The 27350-nt window shown below is 40.1% G+C and overlaps 2 protein-coding genes across 2 annotated transcripts; both read right to left on the bottom strand.

The window, feature by feature from the left end:
* Window positions 1-990: 990 nt before the first annotated feature.
* kdm5a (lysine (K)-specific demethylase 5A) lies at window positions 991-19571 on the bottom strand. The gene is made up of 28 exons (XM_015390250.1): window positions 18686-19571; window positions 17828-17905; window positions 17171-17293; window positions 16839-17009; window positions 16501-16686; window positions 15356-15434; window positions 15182-15273; window positions 12626-12784; window positions 12322-12441; window positions 12047-12205; window positions 11519-11700; window positions 10249-10411; window positions 10058-10177; window positions 9777-9971; window positions 9514-9695; window positions 9307-9431; window positions 8471-8621; window positions 6517-6637; window positions 6268-6444; window positions 5973-6151; window positions 5554-5872; window positions 4661-5221; window positions 4415-4573; window positions 4055-4183; window positions 3811-3958; window positions 3477-3697; window positions 2789-3256; window positions 991-1597 (listed from the first exon to the last, which is right to left on the bottom strand). Exons 1-28 carry the CDS (start codon window positions 18830-18832, stop codon window positions 1313-1315), a joined length of 5199 nt encoding a protein of 1732 aa, XP_015245736.1. The 5' UTR covers window positions 18833-19571; the 3' UTR covers window positions 991-1312.
* A 1811-nt stretch (window positions 19572-21382) lies between these two features.
* LOC107094558 (3-oxo-5-beta-steroid 4-dehydrogenase-like) lies at window positions 21383-26844 on the bottom strand. Its single transcript, XM_015390247.1, has 9 exons — window positions 26541-26844; window positions 26253-26420; window positions 25064-25180; window positions 24887-24964; window positions 24626-24748; window positions 23077-23186; window positions 21786-21951; window positions 21630-21712; window positions 21383-21550 (listed from the first exon to the last, which is right to left on the bottom strand). The coding sequence occupies exons 1-9, from the start codon at window positions 26631-26633 to the stop codon at window positions 21508-21510; spliced, it is 981 nt and encodes a 326-aa protein (XP_015245733.1). The 5' UTR covers window positions 26634-26844; the 3' UTR covers window positions 21383-21507.
* Window positions 26845-27350: the final 506 nt, after the last annotated feature.

The following is a 27350-nucleotide window of genomic DNA, read 5'->3' as shown; positions in this document are numbered from 1 at the left end:
TCTGATCTCAGCTCAAATTTTAGGATAGAACAGTTTTAGGATGACTAAATTCTGGCGTAAGACCAGAGTTGCTTCAAGGAGTAACTAATAATGGCTACCCAGCTTTCTGAAACTGAAAATCCTGGGTATGCAGAGATTTAGCCAGACTTATTAAAAGTTCTGACTTATCCCACTCATTTCAGAAAAACAAAGTATCTCCACAGCATAATGCTGCCATCCCCGTGTTTCATCACTAGGATAGTGTCAGGCTAATCTCCTTGGGTCTCATCTGTAAATATTTAAAAGAAAATAACTCCTCATTTAAGTCAGGACATTTTTTCTCCAAGGATTTCCTTATTTTAGAAGCTTATAATTATTCAAAGCTAAAAAAAAAAAAAAGGAGTTTCAAAGCACCATAAATGCAGAAAAAAATACATATAGGGTTTATACCGTTTTAAAGACATAAATGAAATGTTAAATGGTTTGAAGGCTGTACCAGGGTCAGCATCACTGATTTGCACTCTCCTCCAGAGATTTACTGAAACTATAACCACGAAAAAAAAGCAATGAAAACTTTTATCACTTGTGACTTTGAGTTTAATACCTTTACTATTATCCCCAAACTATTGACGCCATCTTTGTTTGCTGCAGGTTACGGTAACTGATTGTCATCAGATCTGAATAACATGGAGGGATCCACCACCCTGCTAAAGAAAAGCCCCCACAGCATGGGGGCTTTTATATCATGTTTCACAGTGGAAGTTATTGGTGGCATAATTAAAGAAAAATAGAAGCAAACACGTACAATTTGACTAGGAATCGTTTATTAAAAGGTGAGAAAACAAAAAGCCACAAACCATTTTTTTTTACTGTTTAAAAGTTATATACATTATAAATAATTCCACTAGATTTGAACCATTTCTGCTTCCTTCTAGTCCTAAACATTGAGATGTTTCTGCCTGGGCAGAAGAGGGCAGCAGTGAGTAGGACAGAGTGTCCCAGGACTGTCTGATCGGACTAAATAATGGAGCTTTAGGAAAACTGTTTTGTTGTAAATTAATTGAACTAGAGCACTGACACCATAAAGGGAGTAGCCGACATTTCAGACCAACGGGTTTAATAGAAGGACGAACTCTCTGCACCAACATCACATCTTGGAAGTCTGAGAACTTTTCTCCCATGAAACTGTTGAAAATTCCCTATTTCTTGTGCTTTACAATCCAGACAGAAACAGAAATCCTCCCATGGAAAGATAAAAGAAGTCCATTTGTCACAGACGAACCTGTACACAGTTTTTATTTTTTTCAAAGGGGTGCAGAGCCCATTTTTAGCGCTAGCTGTCCTGGCGAGATTCTGGCCGATGGTGCGAAGCTGCAGGGTTTAAGAGGGACACGGCAGACCATGGAGCAACAGACGATACCGCTCCGCCGCACGGAGCCAAGACCACAATGTTTTCCCCCGCCACTTCTTCCACGGTGGTTCCCTCCACCCCGCCGGCAGCCTTCTGGGAACAGTCCACACAAATGTAGTCCTCGTTTTCCGCCATTTCGCACGACACGCCCACGCACACCTGGTGGAACCACTCGTCGCAGCCGCCGTCACACTGCACCCAGTCCACCTGGAGGAACCCAAACAGATCAAAAATTATAGATTTTCCCACAAATCATATCCTAAATCTGACTACATTCATATTGTATGGCATCAACACTTCCCAACACCATGACGCTGCAAACGCTGTGTTTGACAGAGGAGATTTAGCTGCAATGAAATGTGCCGTTTATTGCCACCAACTTTTAATTTCAACATAAAGGCCAAATATTTTAATCAAAATGTGACAAAAGGTTTAGAAAGCTTCTAGGCTGATGAATTCCTCATCTCCGATTGGCTGCCAGGTAGGCACGAAGGAGGCAGACTGGCCACTGGTTAACTTAAAGCAAAGTATTCAGTTCTGCAGTTGAAATGGACCACATCAATGGGACCTGTTAATATGTGATGTGTAACTCTCCTTAAGGTGTTCCAGTGCTGTTATCAGCTGTTGATATTCAATAAAGTTATGTCAGATTCATTTGAGGAAATGGTTGATGTTAACCCCTTACAAAGAAAACCAAAAAAAGAAACATGCTTCTCTCATAAGGAGATGTTTGAAGACTATAAACTAGGCTATATTTCACTGGAGCACAGAACAATCAAAAAAGGTGTGTAACCCCGGCCCTCCATGAATGGAGTTTGAATGGAGTTTTAAAACACATGCAAGGAATCACTGGAAACAAAAGATGGGATTCATCGAAATGGAAGATAAATAAACCGAATACTGACAAACATCCCTGAATTATTGAGCAAAAACAGTCAAAGTAAAGGAAGGAAGAAAGTGCATAAGGAAATATGTGGTAGTAGGAAACGAGGAAAACAATTAGGACAGAGGAATGGAAGAATAGAAAGAGTTGGAAGGTCAAAGTAGAAAAGGTAGTGAGGATATGAAGAAGGGAAAGCTGAAGGAAGGTTAAAACACTTCGACAGAAGGCAAATATACATTTATCTACAATCTTCTTTCCTCACAGACCCAGAGCTGAAACACTGAAGGTTAAAGTCCTATTTTCCTGAACTACAGTGGTAAAAATATCAATTCATTTTATCCAGGGAAGGATTTTGGATTTGTATGTTTAAGAACAGTTTCAGTTTCATAGAATCTGCCCTGTTTGCCCTCTGAGCCAGGTGTCTATTAATCATCTATTATTCTCTGTTGTTCCGGACGGCTCTGGATCTGCAGGGAGGCCCAGGACAGCGGAAACTTGTCAGAATGAGTCCTCACCTTGTCTTTACAGGGTCTCTGGCAGTTCTTGGCTGCACACACAGCGTTCTCGTCATTGGAGTCCTCCGCACCCGACCAGTCGTACTTAGAGGGGATGTCCAGGATCTTCTTCTCCTTCCTCTTCTCCAGACCTTCCTTGATGGCCTCCGCTTTAGCAGCTGCCTTCTCCTTCCTCTTCCTCTCCTTCTCCTCCTTGGCTAACCGTTTGGCCAGCTGCTTCATCTCCCTGTTCTTTTCCAAGTTGAGTTTCAGCTTTTTCTTCTTAGGTTTGACCCCGAGGCCGAGCTCCAGGCCCACTCGCTTTAGCTCCTTAGATTTCTGGAGCCTGGGGTCCCCGACGGCCGAGGCGCCACCGGCGGCGGCCATCAACACGTGGTGCTGCTCCGCCCTCTCCAGCTTCCTCTTCCGTTTCTTTTCCGAGTCTTTAAATTTGATCTTGAGGGGCTTCTCCAGCAAAGAGTTGTCAGGCTGTTTAGAGGATGGAAATAAATGAAAATAGCTTAAAATCTGAAAAGTGTGGCATGAAATTAAATTAAATTCAGCGCCCCCCCAGGTTGCTGTTTAAATACGTCTGCTAGTTACTGTAAATAAATCACTTCGACATAAGTAACCAATCAACAAAAATCCAAACATTATCTCTCATTTTCTTAAATGTTGCAACCAAGTTACACAATCAGCGGCTCCCTACCTCCATGACTTGCAGGAATCTCTCCTCAGAGGGAGGGTGCGTGGCTTGCAGAATCCTCCAGATGTGCTGGGTCTCATCCAGGGACACCTCCAGCAGGTCTCCCAGCATCATCAGATCCTCCAGCTGGGCTTTAGCCTGGAGCGATAGTTCCAGCACTGGGGGCTCCAGGCTCCGAGGTACCAGGGGGGTCTTCCTGGGCTGCTTCCTGGGAGTGCTGATGTCTGAGGTTTAAACATTTGTAGGTAAAAGATGATTTAGACACCTTAAAGGATTTATGTGCATTAAACAAGTAAAATCAAAAAGCTTCTGTCAGTGACAGCAGATTTAGTCTCACTTTGCACACAGGACTTGGAGGCTGATGAGTAGGCGTGTTCAGCGCAAAATGAAGGAGTAGCAGCGGGCCACATGTGACTGACCACCTCTTCTGACTTTACAGGAATCTCCTCGTCACAAAACAGGTACGGCTTTAGCTCCCCCGGGTCCTGAACCAACAGATGTGGGTCATTACAGTCGAATATTAAGACCGTATGAACAAAAATGAAGGTTTCTAGATATAAATGAAGTGCCTCATCGCTCACCTTCATGTCATAACCATAGGTCTCCCGGATGTCCTCGTCTGAATCTGTTTCCTCGTCGTCGTAGTCCAGAGACGGGCGAGGTGAAGCCGCCCTGCTGAAACCGGACTGCTGGAAGGTCTGGATGTGACCCTGGAGAACAGAAAACACGTTAACATCTGCTTTCAGTAGAAAGCTGAATAACACAGCTGGATGCTTTGTCAAATAAAAAAAAAATATATAAAAGGCTTGAATTCCCTGAGGCACAGTCTTCTGTATCAAACACCTTCAGTTTTCAGTGCTTCAAAAACAAAAAAAACAGCACAGCAGAACGAAACAGCTGTGACCTACTTTAAAAGATTTCGAAATGAAACTCTGAGTTACCTGTAAGTCAGGATTGGCAGCAGCTTTCAGCAGCTCAGCGTTGATGATCTTCTCAGTTTTCTCCCTCGCCGCCTGCTCCACCATGCGCTGGCTTAGCACTGAAAGCTTTGCCAGGGCGGAGGACAGCTCCTCCGTAGCCAAGGCTTGACGTGCTCGATCCTGGAAAGACAGCAAGGTGAGAAGATCTTTCAAATCTAACAGAAAACATTCAATTCAAGCTGCAGTAGGAGAGGCGGGAGTGAATACCTGCCAGCTCATCGCCCTCTCTGTCAAACACTGCAGAGCCTCTCCTTCTGGCAGACGCACCGGCAGCTTCTGCAAAGAAACCAGCAGGGACAGGATGGTCTCCAGTCTGGGCCTCCGTGACCTCTGGCACAGCGGACACAGGAACTTAGAGTCTTTACTGTTGCCCTGCCAGCCGACGCCCACTTTCTTCTGCGTTCCCGTCTTGGGCAGAGGGACGCACGCTCCGTGGAACCAGTCCTTACACAGCTCGCACTGCAGCATAAAGCCGCTGGCCGTCTTTCTGCACAGGCAGAACTTGACTTCCTCGATGTGATCTGCCATGGCCATCTTGGCCAAGTTGGCGGCGCGCAGCGAGTGGATAGCCTCCACTTCCTTCTGCTCCATAGCTTTAAAGGCGGCCACCACAGCTGAAGGCTCTCGGACCTCCTCCAGGCTTTCCTCCAGATCGCTCAGGATGTCGGGATTATAGCCGCTTCGCTCCTTTTCCAGGAGCTCTTTGACGCGCTTCCGCTTGCTCTTGCTGTTGCTGTACACTCCGATGTCCACACGAGGGCTGAGAACCTGAATAAAAAAAGGATAATCTAATAATCTAGTCCTGCAGAAAATACTTAATTTAACCAAGTAAAATATTTACAGGCTCCCTAAACATGTTTTTAAACAAATAAAGGGGGTTTTTTTTGGCATGGGGAAAAGTTAGCAGAAAAATATCCAAAAGTCGAATATTCGTTTCTAGAATCAAGTTAAGTATTATCTAAGGCTTATTTTTAAATATAAATCATTTTCTCTTAATCCCCAAATATTAAAAACAAGAGTCTTCTATTTCCCTAAATGATAAAACGTTCAGGAATACAAGCTTTTACAGGAAACTGTATGTAAATCTAAAATGTTCCCACCTGGAGCAGATTGTACGTGGAGTTTTTCTTGAGGAAGGTGCGAGCGGTCCGCTCCCTCCACGCTCGGGCTGAAGCCACCTGTGACTCCACTTGTCCAAGCGAGTCGAGCCGTACGGGGATGGAGCGACCTCTGGCCAACAGGCTCTCCAGCTGCTCCAGGTAAGCGTAGCTGCTTCCACTCTGGATGGCCTCCACTTTGGAGGTCCAATCCTTGGCCTTCTGCAGGGCCTCTTCCAGAGCCAAAACATTGGGCAGATATGCTGGGATGTTTCTTGCCTCCAGGACAATGCTCTCTAAGGTCACCATGCTGTGGCGAGGCCTGGGTTTACAAAAGGACACACAGGCAGGGGGTTTGAAATCAACAGCTTAAACCCCGCATTTTGAATCTGAAGCAATGTTTTTTAGATTTAAAGCCTCACCTTGCCTGCAGGCAGGCCCTGGCTTTGTCCTCCCAACGCTCTGAGACAGTGAGGACTTCTTGCAGCTCAGCCATTGCCTTCTCCACGGCGTGGTGTGGCGCTAAACCAACTCCAGAGTCTATCAGCCTCTTCATTAGCTCTAGAGTGACACGGTGAGGCTCAGCTAGGGTGCCACGAACCTTAATTTATGAAACAAAAATGCAAAAGACACAATAAGGGAACAGCTTTGTTTGTTTTAAGTTACAGAAGATAGAACATTGATACCAACAAGCTACAGGTTAGGACACAATCCCACCTCATCCAGCCAGCGTGCCTGCTGCAGCTCCTGCTTCAGCTTAGGCAGCTCAGGCAGCTCCACATCCAGGCCGCTGCCCAGGTCCAAAAGCTCCTGCAGCTTGGAGGAGTCGGGCATCTCGTCCGACAGCGCTACCTGGGCGCGCTCGTGGAAGTCCTCCACTGTCTCGAGTAGCTCCTGGACAGAAGAGCAGCTGTTTGACGTGACTGAAGGAGGAGGGTTAGAGGTGATAAACAGATTGAGACTAACTTTGACTTGTCGCGCCTGGCTGATGATGCAGGGCAGCTTGTAGAGCTGCTCCACGAACGCTTTGAGCTCGTCCACGGTCAGTTTGGTGCGATTGCGGCTACTCTCAGAGCGAAGGCGGCTGCTGCACAAACAGAGAAAAGAAACGTTCAGTTTCCCTTTGAAACAAGTATTTAAAAAAAAAAAGTGAACAACGCACCATTCGATCCTATAGCCTTAAATCAGGGAGAACCCTTACTGATCGATTCAATTAGCTTAAACTTAATATAGAATGGTACTGTAAATTAAAGATGGGGTGAAACATTTTTTTGAAAGTGCTTTCCTGCTGTTTGTCTATAGATATTCAGATACTAATGATTTGAAATAAAGAATTTTTAAAAGAAATATGCAGTTTTTCTGGTTTTGTTTTTTTTTTGCCCATACCAAACCCCCAAGTGTGACGTCACTCTGGGACATTGGCTAGCCAACACGGCGGATATAAACACTGAAACAAAAGTGATAGGAAATGGTTATGAATCTCCGTTAAGTGAGGGTTGTGAGCGCTTACCACAGCGCCACCACAGCCCCTAAGTGAGGCTATTTCAACGGATAACGACCAGAATCCTGGACATCAACTTTCACAATGGTAGGTGTTAAAACGGCATGTTTTATGGATAGCTATTTATAGATATTACTGTAGGCTTGCCAGCTATCTATTGCCAATAATAATCATGCTAATAACATGTATTAACCAAACTGTTGTAAACCTACTGCACATACTTTAGATCCTACATGGCATAAATAAATAAAACATTATTCAATAATAATGTAGAGTAGGGCTACCCTGGACCATTAGATTCCATATAAAAGGAGTGAGGGTCCCACTGACTTCATAGAGAGTTTCTTCTACACAGAGTGAACAGATCCCCATCTGTGTCCCAGTGCGCCACATGTTGAAACATATCCCGAGTTTCACTGGGTCAGATTAAGACATTTTTTTTTTTATTTAAATAAAAAGAACTATGTATAAAAAACTGCGACTACAAAGCAAAGCCTTTGTGCCTCCTTGTTCTGTTTTTTTTGGGGGGAGGGGCTTAAAGAGGATCACTACTTCCCTTTATCTGTTTTCTGTCCTTCTGAACACCTAGGTATTCTGTTTATTGGAGTAAACAGTCTGCTATAAGTGCGCTGTGCGATTCCAAACGGGGGAAAAATGAATGTTTTTCCCCTTGAGATTTTATTTTGCATTTCCCCCAAAGAGAATGCGTTTTACTTTGCAACCACGACTCTCTTCCCGTCAGAAGCTGAATTGTCTTCTCTCCCAAATCCGTCCTTTAGACTTTAGATTTTTTTTTAGACCACAGAGTCCACTAATGCTCCTTGGAGCAACGCAATGCTACACATCTCCATGTCATTAAAGGTAAGAGCAGAAATTACCTGCTGTTACCGCCACTTCTTTGGGGAGTGGTGGCCTAGTGGTTAGGGCATAGAGCTTGGAATCCAGAGGTTCCGAGTTCAAGCCCCATTCCCATGGACTGACACTCTGGGTCCCTGAGCAACGACCCTTAACCCCCACACCGCTCCCCGGGCTCCGCACAACTGCAGCCCACTGCTCCCCAAGGGGATGGGTTAAATGCAGAGAGCTCATTTCGTTGCTCTGTAATTGTGACAGTGTAATGACAATAAAACGCAGGAAAAGAGTGATGTCTCAATGGTTTTGCACCCAAAGCATTCGGTTTCTAAGGTGGTCGCTATTGCACTTTCTCAGGTTTGGATGATGGATATAAAAACATTTTTTTGCCGTTCGTTAATAACAACTGTTCACCCTATTTCCCTTATTAATTAACTCTTCACCCCATCTTTAAGACTAGAAAAATAAGATGAATGGACAGAAATACCAATAATTTCCCATAATTTACTTTTTTGTATAACTTTTTTTTAAATCATTTCTTGTTCAGAAGGCCTGCTGAGAACAAACCTGTGCCTTTGCTTGCGGCTGAGCAGCAGCTGGGCCACTGAGGAACACGTCTCTGCTTCTTTCACCATCTCCCCCAGGCGGCGGAACAATGCGTTCTCCGGATACTTTCTGTCCTCGGCGTCCTCCAGCAAAACCTTCAGCTCTATCAGATCTACCACAAGCCAACAAGGAGAGTTCAACCAAGTCTCACTGGTTATCAAAACTTAACATCTTTTGCTCTTTTTACTCAAACACCACATTTAGCTTTCCGTATCGTTGCTTTCCCTAACTTTCCAGAGGTCCTGGTACAAAAGGAAAGGTAGGAAATGAAGATAGAGCAAAGCAAGGCAATAAGTAAGGAAATCAGCAGAGGGGAAATAGACGAGGAAAGCAGGTCGGATGTAAGGAAAAAAGAGAAAATGAGTAAAATAATAGGAAGATGACAAGAAGAACGTCTGAAGGATAAAAGGAGGAGGAAAAAAGGAAGCTTACGAGGAAGGCAACAAGGGTTAAGAAAAACAAGGAAATAAGAGTGAACTGAAGGACACGGAAAAGGACGGGAGGTGAAACAATGAGCTCAAAGGAGGAAGGATAAAACAAGAAAGTGAGGATGATAGGACACAACTAAGGAAGGGATAAGGAAAGGAGAAATGCAGGTGAGGAAACAATGACTGCAAGGAAGCGTAGGAAGGACAGAGAGAAGGTACAGCATGGATGGACTAAAGGTCTGAAAGTATAAATATTCCTTTTAAACCCTTATTTTTCACGCTTTCAGGACTTTTCCAGACTCCGTAGGAACCCTTAGGTAAATCTTTTATAGTTAAGTTCTGGTGTTCTGGGTTACATCAACTAAATACCTTTCTTGTTTTTCTGGTCTGCAGCTAAAGCTTCTGCAACCCGTTTTCCCCAGGTCTCATAGGACTGAGCCCGTGTCTTCACGCCATACAGCATGGATGGAAACTCTTCCAGATCATAGCGATACCTAAAAACAAACCAAAAAATGACTCAAACTCCTCCCAAACACATAAGCCCTGCCCCGTCATGGAGGATTAGAGGAATCTAACCGGAGACACTTGCTGCCGAGGGGACAGTCGCAGAGATCCTTTGCGTGGTGGAGACAAACAAGTCGATCTGGACTGCAGGAACAGGTCAGCGCAGACAGGAAACAGGTCGTCTTACACTTAAAGCACTGACGCTCATCATCTGGAAGCAGCTCAAAAACCTCCTGCTCTGATGACAGAACCCCCTTTAAAGAGAGAGAAGGCCGTTTCTGAACGATTCCATTTCCAGAATCTCTCCATGATCCGATCAGAAAGAAAGGACTCACCATTTCCTGCGCAGCCTGTCTGAGTTTCGTTTCCTCCTCTATCATCTCATCCATTTCTTTAAAGACGGCGGCAGCGAGTTCCACATTCAGGTTCTCTGGATCAGCCGCCATTTTGCACAACAGCTCCTCGTGGGAGAAGACGCAGTAACGGTGGAGACGGCGGTAATGAGCGACACACTGGCGGCCTTGGGGTAACTAAGAACAGCAGAGATGGAGGCATGAATGGGGAATTTAAATAAATCTCAGGTTATTTATAAAGGAGGATTAGCTGTGCTCCTTACCCAATCTGCAGTGCAGAAGTTAACAGCTTCTGCAAAGTTGTAGCCCTGGTTGAAGCCGCTGTGGTACGCCCTTGGAAAGGTAACCACAAACTCTCCGGCACACTGATTGGTCCTGTAAACCTGAAGAAAGACGTTCTTACAAGAGCTGCAGACTCAGCTAGATCAAGCGTTTAAACCTTAGGGTTACATACCGGGACGCCGTGATCCATGAGGACGTTTGGATTCATGATGGTGACGAGCTGGTGCAGCAGGTCTGGCTGAGAGTCAAAGAGCTCTGGGGCCAGCTTCTTCATCACAGCCTCTAGCTTCTCCGCCGCAGAGGCCGGCACGCCATACCAGGTTTTGGGTTCGCCCCTGGAGAAAACAAAGTAAAAAAAAGTATATTCGTTAAAATACTTACAAATCTACACAACCTACTATAACAGTTATACCGCTGCTGTTTATAACTAAAATTAAAAACTTTGGAATTTCAAAAATGTGGCTCTAGAAGTTTGGTAAAAAAAAAAAAATGGTGGGAATGAAACAAAGAGCAAAGATACTGCAAGAGCAAAGGACCCGAGCTCGGAGGAAAAAGTTGCAGTTGCTGCTTTTTGGAGGAGGGAGAGGCTAGCCCACTCACAACACACTGAAGACATTAAAGTCAGATCATTGGGTGCGCATGTTGTCACCAAAGTCTCCAACAAGACAGGAAATATTTGCTAGTCATTTAAAAATAAATAAGTAAAAGAAAATTGCTAAATATAGCAATAAAGTTGCTGAGTTGGCAACACTGTGCTCATCTGCCTCTGTGAGCTGATGACAGTCCGACGCAGGGTTCACGTTTTCACAGTGCCAATGAGGGGGTAACTGTTTAAAAACAGACCGTTACGCTCATTAAAGTCAGGGTTAAACATATTTGCATTCTGGTGCTTTCAAATAACAAGTTTCAAAGGGGGGGCTTTTTTTTTTTCTTTTTAAGCTCGCTCTCTACTGTCGAGGCTGCAGCGTTCACCAGTCTCAGTGGGCTGATTGAACGGCGCTGGGTTCACGTTCTCAAAGCACTTCTCTACTCAGGCTTATATGCAAATAAGCAGGTAACTGTGCAAACTATTATACTCAGGTCTATGTGCTGCTGGCAGAAACCTGAAAGGCAACGTTGATTCCTCGTAACTGGTTCCTTAAATATTTTCCACAAACAAATTTATTATTTGACTTTTTGGAAATTCTTTCCCTTTCTGATTTTTTAATAAACTAAACTTGAATCAAGCCTAAGTTATTTTAGAAGCTGAATGCGAATGACAGAAACACCTATTTGCACACATGCTAAAATTTTTTTAACTTTTCTCTACTCGCTCCTATCTATTTTTGGGGCGTAAATGTGAGTAAAACACACCGTGCAGCCTCCAGTATGCTTTTTCCAGTCTAATGCACTGGAGCAGATAATTAATTCCAGTTTTAGCCTCCAAATCAAAAAGCTCTTACCAGTGGAGGAAGTTAATGGAGTAACTCCAGTGGTCCTCGATGTGCCAGCAGAACGAGGAGAAGCACATGCCCACGTAGAGCCAGGGCACCTTCATGCCTGATATGTCCACGTTGATGTGTGTGAGAACCGACTGCTCCAGAACCGGCATGTTGTTTAAGTTCCAGCCAGAGTTTGCGTACTCCTATCAGAAGTGGAAATGTTTGTTTTTTCCCCCCAAAAGAATTGTCACAAAATAAAAACTGTCAAAATGGATCAACGTTTTATCTCAGCATTCAGAGCTTATTCAAACGCTGCACTTTGCAAATAAATCAGCCTTCTTCTTTATCAGCTGAATTAAACTCAAAAATAAAATTAAAAATTGAAAGGAAATTATGCATTTTAGAGCAACAACTGCAGACTCTAAGATAAATGTTGATGTTGCCGCCCCCTACTGGCTAAGCAGCAATATTTCAGCATTTCTTTTTGTTTCTTAAAAGCAAAGCAAAAAATATAAAATATATATAATTAAAAGTTGTCAGTTGTTTCACCTCTTCATCTCCTAGGAGCCTCCTTTTGCCATCCTTCACAGGAAAACCACTGCCCACGTCCTTGGAGCTGATGTCAGCGCCGTACTCCACAATAACGTCCTCTTCGATGCTGCTGACCAGGCGCCAGAACTCCTTCTCCACCAACTCTGTTGGAACCATCTAGAAACACAAGGAGGACTTTGTTGAACTTCAGATTAAGGAGCTTAGGAAAGATCTGATCCCATTTACCCACTAATGAGCTGCTTCAACGAACCAACAAAGCTGGTTCTACTCACATGAACCGGCATGTTGAAATAGTCGGATTTGAACTGGTCTGCCATTTCACCAAAACTCTGCAGAGAGTACTCCCTCACAGCCTGCTCGAAGCCAAAGGCTTCTCTGGGCTTACTGCACTCCTGTGGGTGAAACACAAAAGCACAGGAATTGATTGAAGATAAAAAAGGCAAATTTAAAAGGTTTGGGTTTGTTTAAATGCTGGTTCTAGTCTGGAGAAATAAGTGTAACAAATACGTAGCTCCATAAAGTGATGAGATATTAAACAAAAATAGAGAGCGCCATCTGGGGCTTCAGTTAGCCTACCTCAGCGACGCACTTGGGGCACCTCCAGTCTCCTTTGGGCACATCCTGCAGGGGCGGAATGAGGCAGAAAGTGTGGTAGCTGTCATCACAGCCGTCACACAGCAGCAGTCGGTCCTCCTCGTCTCCTCGTCCACAAACCAGGCACAAATAAAGGTCGATCTAAGAGGAAAGAAAAGAGACACGATGACTCAATCTGGAGGAACCGAACAACAAAAATAAATAAAAAATGATTAAGTCATAGGCGTGGCCCATTTTTGGGGTGCTGGAGCATCCCTAAATTAAATCAAAGCACTCCTAAAATATGAGTTAATATATATATTTTTTTTTATACTGGATGTGCTTTAAAAAAAAAAAAAAGTGTAACACTTATATAGTTTAAAAGTTGTTTTCTTTTTTTAAGTTTTTTAAAAAGTCACATTATACTCAATACTTTTTCAATACTCAAAACTTTTTTTCTTTTGCTACGCTTAAACTAACATTACAGGTGTTCAATGCCGCTGTCTGCTTTAAGTGGAATGAGATCAGCTAGCTGCTGTCATATGCATGTGTTTATAAAAGCCAAGGTGATAATAATGACAGGTTAACTGGATTCACATGAACATTATAAGTCCTGCTCTGATTGCATGTGCACAGACAGCCTGGACTGATTTTGTTTGGGAGGAAGAAATAGCCAGATTCAGGTAAGAGTAACCTATGTCACTGTTAAAGGCACACTTTGTGACCTAAATAGTTGGAGCATATGAGTTATTTTAAATGTTTCCTACAGCCAATATATAGCACTTGACACTATTAATGCTACAAGCGGGGCTTCCCCTTTTGAAATACCGCCTATATAAGGAATAAATATGCACCATCTTGGCGAGGTCATGTGACCCGGAAGAACGTATTGCTTTACGGCCACAGGCTCTTGTATCGTCATGGAGCTAAGGCTTTTGCTCTATTATTTTTCCACCTGCTCTACTACTGGTAATGGCATAGGTAAGGAAAAAGTTTAAACCTTCTGAGGAGGCGAAAAAGACAAAACGGGAAAGGGATCGTGTACGAGGAAAAACAAGAGTCGATCATGGAAAGGAGTTTGTTGGTTGACGCCGGCTGAAATAAGACAACGGATGTAAAACTGATTTTCTTTTCTCAACTACATCATTAGACTGGCAAGTTAACACTTTGCTCCAACTATACAGTCATATACCTTTGTTATTATTTCGATGTTTAGCAGAAGCAAAATAAAGGCAGTTACAGGTCTAGCGCCCCTATTGGCCAAAAGGTGTTCAGTTTTCCTTTAATATCTCTTAATAAATCACAGACAAAATCTTTGGTTATGTGCCTTGAGCAGCAGAAATATGCCTTCTTTTTTTGTATTCTTCATTGTATGTATGTATATATATATAGAGAGAGAGATTTTATATTTACTCCCATTAAACATTGGGGGGGGGGGGATCAGCTGGCAAAGACATAAGCTGACAAAAGTAATACTTAAAATTCTATGAAAATAATATAAAAAAAATGATGGGTCTTCTAAAGTAAAATGCTTTGCAAAACTTTGAAGGACTTTTATCAGGCATTTTCTGTTCGGTCAGATTTCTGCACCTGCTAATGGTTTGTTGGTTATATGTTCATGAGCAAGATGCTCTAATATGTCAGGGACTGTTTTGTTTGTTTTTCTTATTTATAAAACCCCAACTCAAAATCAATATTTCCATTTACTAAATCATAATTTCCTTTTTTTTTTATATATATATTTACCATTCTTTCAGCTTCTTCTTGGTAGAATTACCATTGTGAATTTAGTCTTTTCTTTAACTGTATGTTTTCATCTTGTTAAATACAATCCATGCTGTGGATCCCTCTTTAGATTGCCAGTCCAAAGAGGGAGGAGTGTGCAAGAGGAAGTAGAGGAGCAAGGTGTGTGCAAAATGCAAGATCAGGAAAAGAAAAAAACGAACAGAATAGTAGCATGACTAACAGCAATTATTAAGCTGATAAAGCAAAGTATTCAATTCATTAGTGATGATCCCCCAAATTAAAAGCTTTCCAGAAGCGTCCATACTCGTAAAATATCAGTGGACTTCTTTCTAAACAAGAGGTCTTATCTCTGTGCTTTACCACATACTTAATTTCACTTCAAAAGGAGGAAAACAGTGAGATGAGACAGGGAAAGAGAAGAGGAGACACAGAGAGAGCCGCATAGCAGACACCAGGCCAAAGGATCTCAAAATCTGCTTTTCGAATTAGAGGATAAGACTACCGGTCTTAAACATTTAGAGCTATTCTAGTTCCCATTGACTCAGTTTGGCACACAAAAAAGGAGCTTTTCGGAAAAACTGGTTCGAAAGCTTAAATGGTTGGAATATGCTTTCTGTTTTGCTTTTCGGTTATTTGGCAAAACTCTCATATGATGCATTAGTGAAAGATGAAGTCAGTAATTGGCAATTTGCACTGAGCACAGGGAAATTTATAATGCCAGCAGACAGCTCTCTGGGTGCAGAGCATCCTTAAACGTCTGATCCTAGAAACACACCTGCATTCAGTTAGCAAACAAAAATGAAAGCCTCTTACAAAGTTAACCTCCAGCGTCTCCTTGCGTGGTCTCATTTTAATGGCGAAGGCCTGGGCTTTGAGGTGCCGCTGCTTCTTTACGAACCCATCATCTGAGCACAATGAGAAAAGCACAAACATAGTTGAGTCCGCCGACCTGATGACTGGGACAGCCATGATGGAAAAAACTCTTACCAGCTGGTACTATCTCCAAATCGACCATCTTGGGACTTGTTCCGAAGATTTTGAGACCTTTTGGCTCCTTGTTTTCCCTCTAGAGTTGCAGGGATTTTTAAAAAAGCAGCAAAATGTGAGCAGAGATCCTGACTTAAAGGAGAATTCCGGTTTTTAACACTTTTAGCCCATTTTCTGTAGTGTCCAGGATGAAATCGAATGATCGACACCAAAATTTTGACAATTGGTCCTGTCTCTGCTTTTTGGCTCATGCAGAATCCCCCCCTGGCTGCTTCAGAATGGCTTCCATTGTGCATGTCCGATAATGTCCTTAAAACAACCTTAAACGTTCTTTTTTTAAAATATGCTACTCACCGGGTCGTCAGCGCTGTTCAATGACGTTCCAAAAAAAGTTTCGTAAAGAAAAACCGTTCCTGTCTTGTTTTATTTAGCATTTTGTAAATCCCAGAACTATTTTTTCCGATACATCACAACCGCTTATAAACTTCCGCTTCCGGTTCGAATCTGAAGCGTTGCACACTCCAGACCACTAGTTGGCGACGGTATCCTCTACCGTCAAACTCAAAGTCCAATATGTCCTCCTCAAGAATCCACCTTTCGTATTCCATTTTCAGAGTTTTTTAAAGTGTTTAACAGAGACGTTAGCACCTCGACGTCGGAGTACACAGAGTGAAGCAAAAACACTTGAGCCTTGCGAAAAGACTACAACTATGTGTAAACAGGCCCCATTTCCGTTTCTGGTGGCGGAGGGATATTGACTATTCCAACAGAACTCAATGGGATTTACAAAATGCTAAATAAAACACTACAGGAACGTTTTTTCTTTACGAAACTTTTTTTGGAACGTCATTGAACAGCGCTGACGACCCGGTGAGTAGCATATTTTAAAAAAAGAACGTTTAAGGTTGTTTTAAGGACATTATCGGACATGCACAATGGAAGCCATTCTGAAGCAGCCAGGGGGGGATTCTGCATGAGCCAAAAAGCAGAGACAGGACCAGTTGTCAAAATTTTGGTGTTTAAAAGTGTTAAAAACCGGAATTCTCCTTTAAGGTAGAAGTTTGGCTTTGTTAGGACAGAAGTTTAACACTCTATTTTTTTTTGGAGGAAAAAAATTATTAAGACCAAAACAACTTATCTTTTACCTCTGATTTCAGTCGACGGGAGCGCCGCTCTGATTGAAGCCGTTCTTTGGTTTGCGTCACGTCACCCTCTCTGTCTTTCTCCTTTTCATCTTCCTCTTCTTGCTCCTCTTCCTCCATTGCCTCCTCCCCTACACCCTCATCCACTTCTTCCCCATCTGTTCCTTCATCATACAGCCGCTGGATGCCCTGAATAAAACCAACAAGTAGAAACAAACTCATAAATATATATATTTAACTTCTATTGCAGAAAAGCAAAGAAATAAAAGTAAAAAGTTCTTCACATTTTCTCACATAACGGTTTAAAACCTCCTTAACAGAACTACATCCAAACCACTTACGGTAAGAGTTGCTCCAGACTGGAAGAGTTCATAGGGGTAAAGGAATCGCTCATAATGTGAGCGCAGAAGAGAACCAGTGCCTTTTCCCGGCGGGTAACCCATGCGAGTCGCCACTTTGGACCATCTTTTGTCTTTGCAGACTGTCTCAAACCCGCCTTCAGAAGAAACAATCTGGAAAGAAAGCAACAGAAGAACTTTAACAACACATTAGAGACAAGAGAAACTTTCAGATACTAATCGAAACAACATTTCTGAATTTTAATGGGTCAGAATGTCTCAATAACTTTTAGCTGAGGCAGAAAAAAAGAACAAGAATGAAGAACTAGCTTCACCTTGCTCAGCTGATAGAGATCCAAAATCTTCCTCTCCACGTGAGGGAAGCGAATCTTAGATCCTTGCAGCTCCCAGAACTTTGCGATCTGATCCAGGAAGTTAAGTTTAACTCGAGTGAGTGCCTTTAAAAGCAGAAAGAAAGAAATAGAAATGGGATTAGAATAAAGAGAAAATAAAGAATGACTGTTAAATGCAAAACAGATTTATATTAGAACCACTTGATACAAAAAAAATCCCTCAATAAACCAGGAATCCGGCTGGTTAAAACTCCCTTTAAAGGTTTTAGCGGAGCAGATCTGCCAACTTGGATTTGAAGAGCTGCCAGAATAAATCTTGGCAGGTTAAAGGCAGGAGCAGAGTTAGCAGCTTAATGATGTAATAATAATATTAATTGAACTGTGCAGCGCCTAGGGAGCAATCTGGGTTAAGGTTCTTGCTCAGAGACCCAGAGGGGATGAAACCGGGTACTTGCAACCTTCTCAGAGCACACCGCTCTGACCACTAGACCAACACTCCCCAATCCTATATGTAGATCTGCTTCATTTCATGTAAAATTAACCACAAGAGAAAACTGACCATTTCCAAAGTGTACATTTTTCTCTTCTTCCTCTGTAGAACCACATGATTTCCATAAACATATTTGTTCTTTAACTCACCTCAAGCTCATTTAGTCTCTGGACTCTTGGGGTAAAGCGGAAGTTGCGAACATCACAGGCAAAAGGAGGCTGCCAGTCCTGACAGACAAAAGAGAAGCACTAAATTTTCCTGTAGTTACTCCAGAAACACAGCAATGGGAATAAATTCAAACTAGATCAAACACTCAAAGTAATTATATAAATATATATATATATATATATATACATTTTTTTTTAAATACTCCAGAAACACAGCAATGGGAATAAATTCAAACTAGATCAAACACTCAAAGTAATTATATATATATATATATATATATATATATACATTTTTTTTTAAATATACATTAAAAGCCACGATCACACTAACAATAATAACAATAACCATATATGACAGGTTTGTTACATAATCACTGATGATATTTATTGAAGAACTTGGTTAATTTTTAATCAAAACAAATTACAATCTCAGGCTTGAATATTTGATCCCTAAATCATATAAATAAGGGCTACATGTCACTGTTTAAGGACTCACATAAGCTTCAGGCCTGCATCTCCTACAATGTCATCATGTCCATAACTGATCTAACACTCAGTGGTCAGGAAAACATAAACAAAGCATCAGATACAGGAATTATAAGACAGCTGAGGGTTTTTTTTTTGCTGGGTTTTAACAAAGAGTAAAAGGCAGACAATGTGCACAATGATATTAAGCTCTATTTGACCTTTATTAAAGCAGCCTGCTTCTAACTAGGAGTTGGGTGACAAAATTCAGGTAGGCCCAAAATAAACCTCAGCTGAGTACTTCTTCTAATCACAAAGGATTAACCCCAGATTTTACAGATTATTCTGTTTATTTAATCAAATGTAAGCGTTTACCTGGGGAGGTCTGATCTTGCAGATGCCCGTTTTCTCCGCAATGGGACGGATTTTGTTGATAAATCCTAATGGATCCGAAAATTCTTCCCAACTGGGCTCGAACACCGGGCACTCAGGAGGGGGGACAAACTCCGCGATCGCAGCCATGTCGAAGTCAATCCAGTCATTTACAAAACAAATGTGGTCGAAATGAAGAGCTGAGATCAATAATCCATGCTGTAACAGTGGCTATCTTCTTGGGAAACTTCCTCCTTGCCCATGATTATTATGTAAATCACACAACAGCGTCCATGTGTGGATTCATAATGAGGTTTGAGGGAGAAATGAAAACACCGATTAGCCTAGCAGCTAATGATGAGTGCGTTTCCATCCTCCGTAAAGTGTTGGGCAGGCCAGGCCGGTGTTGGAAGTCTTCACCTGAGAAGTAGGGTAAAGTCAGCCTGACACGCTAGCATCTCCTCCATTCGCGTTTCCAACAAAGTTAGCAACATTAGCTCACACTTAGCGTCTTCTTCTTCCTCTTAAGGTTGCCACCCAAGCTGGATGCTAATAATCACAGATGCATAGCAGGGTGTTGTGTTCATTTCAAGAGCTCTTATTCAATTGGACATAAGGACAACAAAACAGGAAGCTAATTAAATCGGTGCTAGCTTAGCTGCAGCTGTCTGTTGCGCAACTAAACATTGTCGTCGGACGAATAAAGTCGCTGAAGTGAGATAGTTGTCCATCTCGCTGGGTTGAAAAAAACATGCATTTTAAAAGGATGGAGAGGTTGTTAAACGATTTAAATTGGTTTAAAGGCAGGAATTGTGCGTGTAAATGGACGTCGTCTGAAGGTATCATAGCCGCATTAGCAAACAGGCTAGCTAGCACTAGCAAAGAGGAGAGCCGTTGGGATGCCTTCAGTAAAGCTCGGAAAGCCCAAATTGAAGCCCCGTGTTTAGGAAACAAATGTTAGTATTTGTTCAAGCGATTAATTTATACCGTATATATATGCGTATATTAAATCGGCATCGAAAATGGTTTATTATAGTCTGTATCAGGTTTGGATTTCTAGCCTAAAAGCTAAGGAAAAATTGCGGGTCTACTACTCTAAAGTCTAAATTACAGAAATTTCATGAACAAAACTCTGTAAACTAAAATTGCATTTAATAAATTTAATTCAATATGATTTAAAATGGCATATTAAGACAAAGATCAGTTGTTTCATATTTGACCATACTGTATAATTAGCAAAACTGTTAATTATTCCTTTTAAACGTTAAAAGGTCTTCTTAAATTGTGATGAAAGTGAATCGTAATGGGTTAGGGCAGGGGTCTTCAACGTTTTCCAGGGCAAGGGCCCCCAAAGTGATGGGAAGATGGAGCGGGGAGCCCCTAATTATACTATTAGGGGATTTTGGCAAAATCTCGGACGATTTTGAAATTCCCCCATTTTCTGAAATTGTAATATACCAAACTGGTCCTATAGTCACTCTATTACAGATAGAGTAATGTAACGAAAGTAATTTCTCCCTGGGATTATTAAAGTATTTCTGATTCTTATTCCTGGTTGATGGGACAGGTGTTGTGAATGAATCGGTGCCCAGCTTGAAAGAGCTCCTGTGTGTCGCTGAATGTGTGCATTGATGACTGAAAGACGTCTTCTGCCTCCATTTATCTGTTTACTTCAGTGTGTTGAATTCATGTTAATGTGTAATTAAAGACATTTCAATTAGTGGGAAAAATTGCGGGGGGAATATGAAAAAAAAAAAGTAATCAACCAAAACCTTCGCAACACCCTTGCAGTACCTCCGTGGACCCCCTAGGGGTCACGGACCCCCTGTTGAAGACCTCCGGGTTATGGATATACACCTTAATGCTTATGTCTCCCCTTTTTTAACATTATGAACATTTAAACAAATAATCAAGTTGATCATAATAAATTACCAACAGCTTTTGATTTTTTTGCTTTTTTCCCCACATTCATTTATTACTCATTTTGTCCCAGACCTTTTAAAAGAGCAGATGTTGCTGTCCTTCATATTCTGCTTGTTTTGCAATGTTAAAATGATAATTTTTTTAACCAAATAAGGAGGAGGATTGGAAGCAGGAGGTTAATTACTCATTTCAATTTGTCTGTGAATCACACTGTAATATGTCATTACATCAGACCCAAGTGACCCAAACATGAATCAGAACAAAAATAATTGAGATTAAAGTCTGAAACAAAGTTTTAAAATTGAATTATAAATATTAAATAATAATAAAATTGTTAAACTTTGAGAAGGTTGTACCATATTTTACCCTAATAAATGGAAAAACCTTCAGTACTAAAAAAATAAATATTACAAAATGTTTTTAGTAGCAGGGTTTGTATTGAATCCCTGTCAATCTTGTGAGCAGGCTGCAAAACATATTACCTAACATATCGATACACCTCTAATGACATTAAGTTAAAAAAAAAACAACAACTCAATTTTAATATCCTTTTAATATATATATATATTTTTTTTTATTAAACAAGGCTGAACATTAAAAAGGTCCTATAATATATGTATTATCTCACATAGATAGTTAATCCTAACACTGAATTTATTAAATCCTTGCATTTTATCAAAATGTAGCAAAGAATACTGAGTTAGTTTCAAGGTAAAACAAAAAATAAAAACCCAATGATATTATCATTTTTGTTCAAGATATGAAAGAACTAAAAAAAATGCTTTTCTGGATTTAAAAAATTAGGTAAGTATTGAATGTGCAAGAAAAAAAGTATTTGCAAGTTGAGTTGAATCACCAAGATTAGCCAGCTTTGAATAAATGTAGTCTCGATGTCTGGGATGTCAGTATTCATCATGAAATGGGTATTCTGGATGATCGGACCACCTGTTGAGTTGGTAAATAGGAATATGAATATTAAATTTAAAACAGAGGCAAAATATCATAGGTTTTGTGAAATACTGACATCAGGAGCTCCACAAAGCGAATATTCTTGTTCAGCCCCTCGATTGCCTTCATCTCATCATCCGACAGGGAGAAGTCAAAAATCTGCACAAATAAGTGAAACTAAATTATCACTCTTATTTTCAACTTGTAATAAACAGATGTAATGGAGGCATACATCAAAGTTCTCCTTTATGCGCTCAGGTGTGAAGCTTTTGGGGATGACCACCACTCCTCTCTGCATGTTGAACCTCAGGCACACCTGCGCTGTTGTCTTTTTGTACTTTTTGGCAATCGTGACCAGAACCTCATCTTCCAACAATGGGGGACATTTTAGGTTGACCCTTTAAAAAAAAAGTCCAAGTGAGCGCGCATACACATACTATACTACTACTATACTACTGCTTTAACTTTGAAAGCCTAAATATATATTAGTATAATATATATTTAATATAGAATATAATATAGAATTTAATGTTCTACACTTTTAAAGTCCCTTTTTTGTGGTTAAAGAAACAAATATGATCTGTAAGAAAAGTTATCCATAATTTCTGCTAATAGAAACCAAAATATTATGATGATAATAGTTTATTTTAACTCCTTTTACTCAGGAAATCCCTAAAAAAAAAAAAAATTTAGAAAGGTTTGCAGGTTGCCACAAACGATGTCCAGAATTCAGCCTGTTTGGAAGAAAGTGTTCTGATCAATTTTGACAAATATGTAATTTAAAGGCCTACATACAAAATGAGGTGGGTGCAAAGTAAGTAAATAGAAAAGCGCTCAGATAGTACAAACTTCTGCCAGGTAGCTAATTTCCCCCAACATATTGTGATTTCCACCTTAAGTTCATGGAATGTTTCAAAAAATCCTGGATCTAGATAGTGATCCGGCTCATCACCAAAATATAATTTGTTGCCAGTCGCAATCGCTTAAACTTTTTTAGTATTTTCAAAACAGACAAAGCTCCTTAGTTAAAGTAACACAACAAATCAGGACAAAGGTGCCATCCCCACTATAAAACATAGTGGTGGAAGCATCATGATGTGGGTTAATAGGTAAAAGAAACAGAAGTCTTTATCATAAAGACCAGCAAAATCTAGCTGGTATTTATCAAAATAACATATATATCAGTCTCCTGTTTGGGATTTTAGAAAAAACCTAAAACATATATGAATATTTCTACATGGCACTCGACAATTAAATGTTTTGTTTTCCCTCTCTCTACGTTCTTTGGATTTAATCCCCATAAACTCAACTGATTATATTGGTGAAATACTCAGACACACAATATTGTTGAGGGGTTAAAATCTGGATTTATTCATTAAAAGTTACATCTACTGTATTTTCAATATGGGACCATTTTTATTAAGTGAAGACAAAGTGATTGTACGGACTATTAGATTTTCAAATTTTGAATTAATAGACAGTAACAATCATACATTTCCTGAAGTATTCAGTAATGTCCTTACCACGATGCATCCCTAGATGTCCCAAGAGGGCTGTAACCAACGATGACTATGTCCTTCTCCCGGCAGTATTGAAGTAACTTTGGCTGAGTGAAATAGGGGTGGCATTCAACCTGAGTTTAAAAAGAGTAAAAAAATTAATTTTACTCTGGTTATTAAGATAACCTTTGACTTAATGAGAACTGAAACCCTAGTATGAATGACACTATTAACGCTTATAATTATAGTAATGCCTTTGACTTTAAATAAAGCCTTAAAACTCTTTGTCAGTATTTAAAGCAAAATTAACAGTTAGTTAAATGTTAATTAATATTTATAATATGCATGGTAGGCTAAATGATAAAGCGATACCTAATTGGTAAAATGGTGTTTTATTTGTTTGTGATTAACTCCTCCTCTCTTAAGAAACAGGTTAAGCTTCTCTTTTACATTATGTTCTATTAGAACTATGCAAAAAAATCCAAAGCAGTACCTGGCATTTTAATTATATATATTCTAACTCTGTTATTGAAATCAGTTTATTCAAATAAATCTATTGCATTCCTCTTTGACAAGCCCAGCAGCCTTTATCAGGAGGGCTTCTTTGCAAATTGAACCACCTTAATAACGTTGTTGCCAAATATTCACTATATATGCTGATGATTTTATCATTTCAATAGTTCCACTCCTAAGTAAAAAGTCTGTTTTATTTGAAATAAAATATTACAAAAGTACATTGGATCATTTCTTCTAGCTATTTGCGTAATTAGTTTTTAATGAAGCTTTTTATTCGGGGTATTTATTTGTTGATTTTATGATTCTTTGTGATGTGTTCATTCTTTATGTCTTAATAAAAATATTTTGTTTATTATCCTTTTTTATTATTAGAGAAATAGAAATAAATATGATATCAAGAGTTTTACGGCTTAACTAACAGTTAATCATCGGTTATTTCAGGCTTTTTTAAAATAATTAATAGTAACTTATAAGGGGGTTCATATTTTAAATAAATTCTGATTAATCCATCTATAAAATAGCAATCTGCACTTTTATTTGAGTTTATGTAAAATATGCAGATCCTTCAATGATGGAACAGCACCGTTAAATATTCCTAACCGGTTTACAGCTTTTTTACTCATTTGTTATAATTTTGCTTATCTATTTAAAATAAAAAGAGTCTGTTTGTATTGTGGTGTCGACTCAACAATGTTTTTTTTTCTGCTTTATCTCTATTTATTTCTTTATATTTCTTTGCTTTGTATGTTATGGCACTTAAAAAATACACTTTCCTAAAAGGGCATGAACTTTTGAGATGTTAATGTTTTGCCTTTGATTTGAAGTGAAACGCTTTTTAAAAATGTTGTAGTACCAAGCAGGTTTTTTTAAATTAACTGGTAATATTTGTGTTACAGGTTTATTAACATTTTATTAGTCTTTACTAAGGAATTCTGACCTTGAAACCAGTTATTATGTGTTACATTTGTATGTGTTTCCATCTTCTAAACTTTCCCAGCTCTTTTTTTATTAGTTTGTTTTTTTGTCCTTGAACAATGCATGTTCTGCAATGAAGTACCTGGTTCGACACGGGTTTGTGCTTCAGGCCAGGTTTGTTAAGGATCAGCTCCAGCTGGCGCTTGTTGAAGTTGGAAACTCCAAGAGACTTCACCAGCCCCGCGTCCTTGCAAGCTTCCATAGCCTGTCAAAAACGCATAAAGAGCATAAAACGCAAACCATAAAACTTGATTGCAAACGTTACCTTGACATTAAACCTTGACCTCAGATTTGTATCTTGCAACTCCTGCATATTGCAACACAGATACAATAGAGCTCTCACCTCCCATGTAGCACAGAGGTCTGACTTGTGATAAATGTCTTTTCCATTCTCATCTCGTGGGTAGAACGTATCCCCTGGCTTTAAAAATGAACAGAAACTTGGCTAAAATATCTAAAAAAAACAAAACATGTAATTTGTTTTTCGGATCCAAAAGACACTGCAGAACAGATTGCTGACCTTGAAAGCAATGGGAAGTTCTATAATATACAGGTCCACATAATCCAGCTGTAATGCTTGCAGGGTTTTCTCCAAAGCAGGTCGTACCAACTCAGGGGGATGGAATGTGTTCCACAACTGTGAATTAGTGCAAACCAAACAGAAGGTATTAGATGTTGCAAAACAATGGATGGGGGTTATCTTGGTGGCCATGAACCTTGTCCTGGAGGAACGGGTTTAACGGCCCAAACCTTTCCAAAAATATGTTGTCGCTTTTCTTTTTTAGAGTCAGAGTAGCTCCATCTCACTGTCGAGGTGAGTCCGACATGGTTTTTAGACGTACGGTGTGACCTGTCGCAAGCTGTTGCAAGGTGTATGCCCGGCTTTATAGATCAGGAGTCTTCAACGTTTTCCAGGCTAATGACCCCCATACTGATTGCGAAATGGAGCAGGGACCCTCTAATTATATACATTATATGAAATTGTGTTATATCAAACTGGTCCTATAGTCACTCTATTACATATAGAGTAATGTAACAAAAGTAATTTCTCCCTGAGATTATTAAAGTATTTTTGACTCTGATTCCTGTTTGATGGGACAGGTGTTGTGAATGAAACGGTGCCCAGCTTGAAAGAGCCCCTGTGTGTCCCTGAATGTGTTAATTAATGACTGATTAACATCTTTACTACAGTGTGTTGAATTCAGGTTAATGTGTATTTAAACACATTTCAGTTAGTGGAAAAAAAAATTGCAGGGGGGAATATGAAAAAAAAAGTAATCGACCAAAACTTTTGCGACCCCCATGCATCATAGTGGACCCCCTAGGGGTAACGGACCCCTGTTGAAGACCTCCAGGTTAGGGTCTTATATCGCCCCTTTTTTAAGATTATGAACATTTAAACAAATAACCAAGTTGACCATAATGAATTACCAACTGTTTTTGATTATGTTGCTTTTTTTTCCACACTCATTTGTTACTCATTTTGTACCTGACCTTTTAAAAGAGCAAATGTTGCTGTATATCTGCTAACATTGCATATGATCTCATTTCTCCCACCAGAGGGGTGTTTTGCACTTTGACAATAGATTATTTGCAGATATCTTCCATATTCAATCTTAAAATGTATTTTTTTTTACCCAAATAAGGAGGAGGGTTGGAAGCAGGAGGTTAATTACTCATTTCAAAGGAAATGATTCAACGGTTCAAACCTTTCCGCAGTAGAAGATATCCTCTCTCTTTACGGTCCCATCTGCAATTTTTTCTCTGATTGCTTGCCCCACCTCGTGTTCGTTGTAATAAACCAGGGCTCCGTCGAAGTGTCTGTATCCAACGTCAATGGCCAGTTTAACAGCTGCACAAGGAGTTCCTTTAGGGGTCTGTCAATAAATATCTTATCAGTACAATATCTCCATTAAAAGAACAAACAAACACAGATTTTTTTTTTTTGTTAATGCATTTAGTTCAACAAATTGTTCAATTACATTACAATCTCATACCTGGCGTGGATTTGCATAGGTTCCAAGTCCAATTAAAGGTATGCTGTTTCCATCACTTAAAGGGATTGAGTGACTTTTTGCTGTCAGTTCCATGCTGATCAAATGGGCTGCTGCCTTAAACAGTAGTGTGCCAATTGGAGCAGCTGCAGTTTAAATATTGTGCTCTTTGATTAGTCAAACAACTCCTCCCAGCCAGAGAGATCAGCCTCCCAGCTCAAACAAATCACATGATAGAGCTGCAGTATCTGACTCATTTCTAAGCAAATTTAACTATGAGATTAAACACTATGTTTAGATGCATACCTCAAATATCCGCAGAAAGGTGTGGGCAATTTTGTAGAGCTGATTACTTTAATACGCAGGTTTTTTAATAAAAAAAAAAAAAACCAATAATGTTATAAAACCCAGTATTTTATTTATTTTTACACACATAGCCTATATTAATACTATTCCCTTGTACTAAAAAAAACAACTTTTAAATGGCACTTTTAGTTTTAGTAATTGGACTATGCATAAAATAATTTAATCATAAAATCAATTAGAATCTATTCTATAGTATTTTCAAATGTGAGCAAGGTGAAAAAGCATCCCAGCATGATGCTGCCACTACTAGTTTTTCAGTTGGTAAGGTGTGTTTAGGATAAACGTTTTCTGCTACATGTTTTGTACTTTAATGTGCAGTTTGTCCTTAAAGGAGACCCGTAGTTGAAATATACAGCTGAGCCGCCTTGGTATTGTGTGGTCTGATGCGATGGGAATTCCGTCTATTTTTTGGGATCCTTATAGAATGGCTGAACTCGAAAAGACGTT

Source organism: Cyprinodon variegatus, unplaced genomic scaffold (genome assembly GCF_000732505.1).
Source record: "Cyprinodon variegatus isolate N-32 unplaced genomic scaffold, C_variegatus-1.0 Scaffold490, whole genome shotgun sequence".
Lineage (NCBI taxonomy): Eukaryota > Metazoa > Chordata > Actinopteri > Cyprinodontiformes > Cyprinodontidae > Cyprinodon > Cyprinodon variegatus.
Note: the sequence above shows the minus strand (reverse complement) of the source record. Positions and strands in the feature narration are given on the sequence as shown.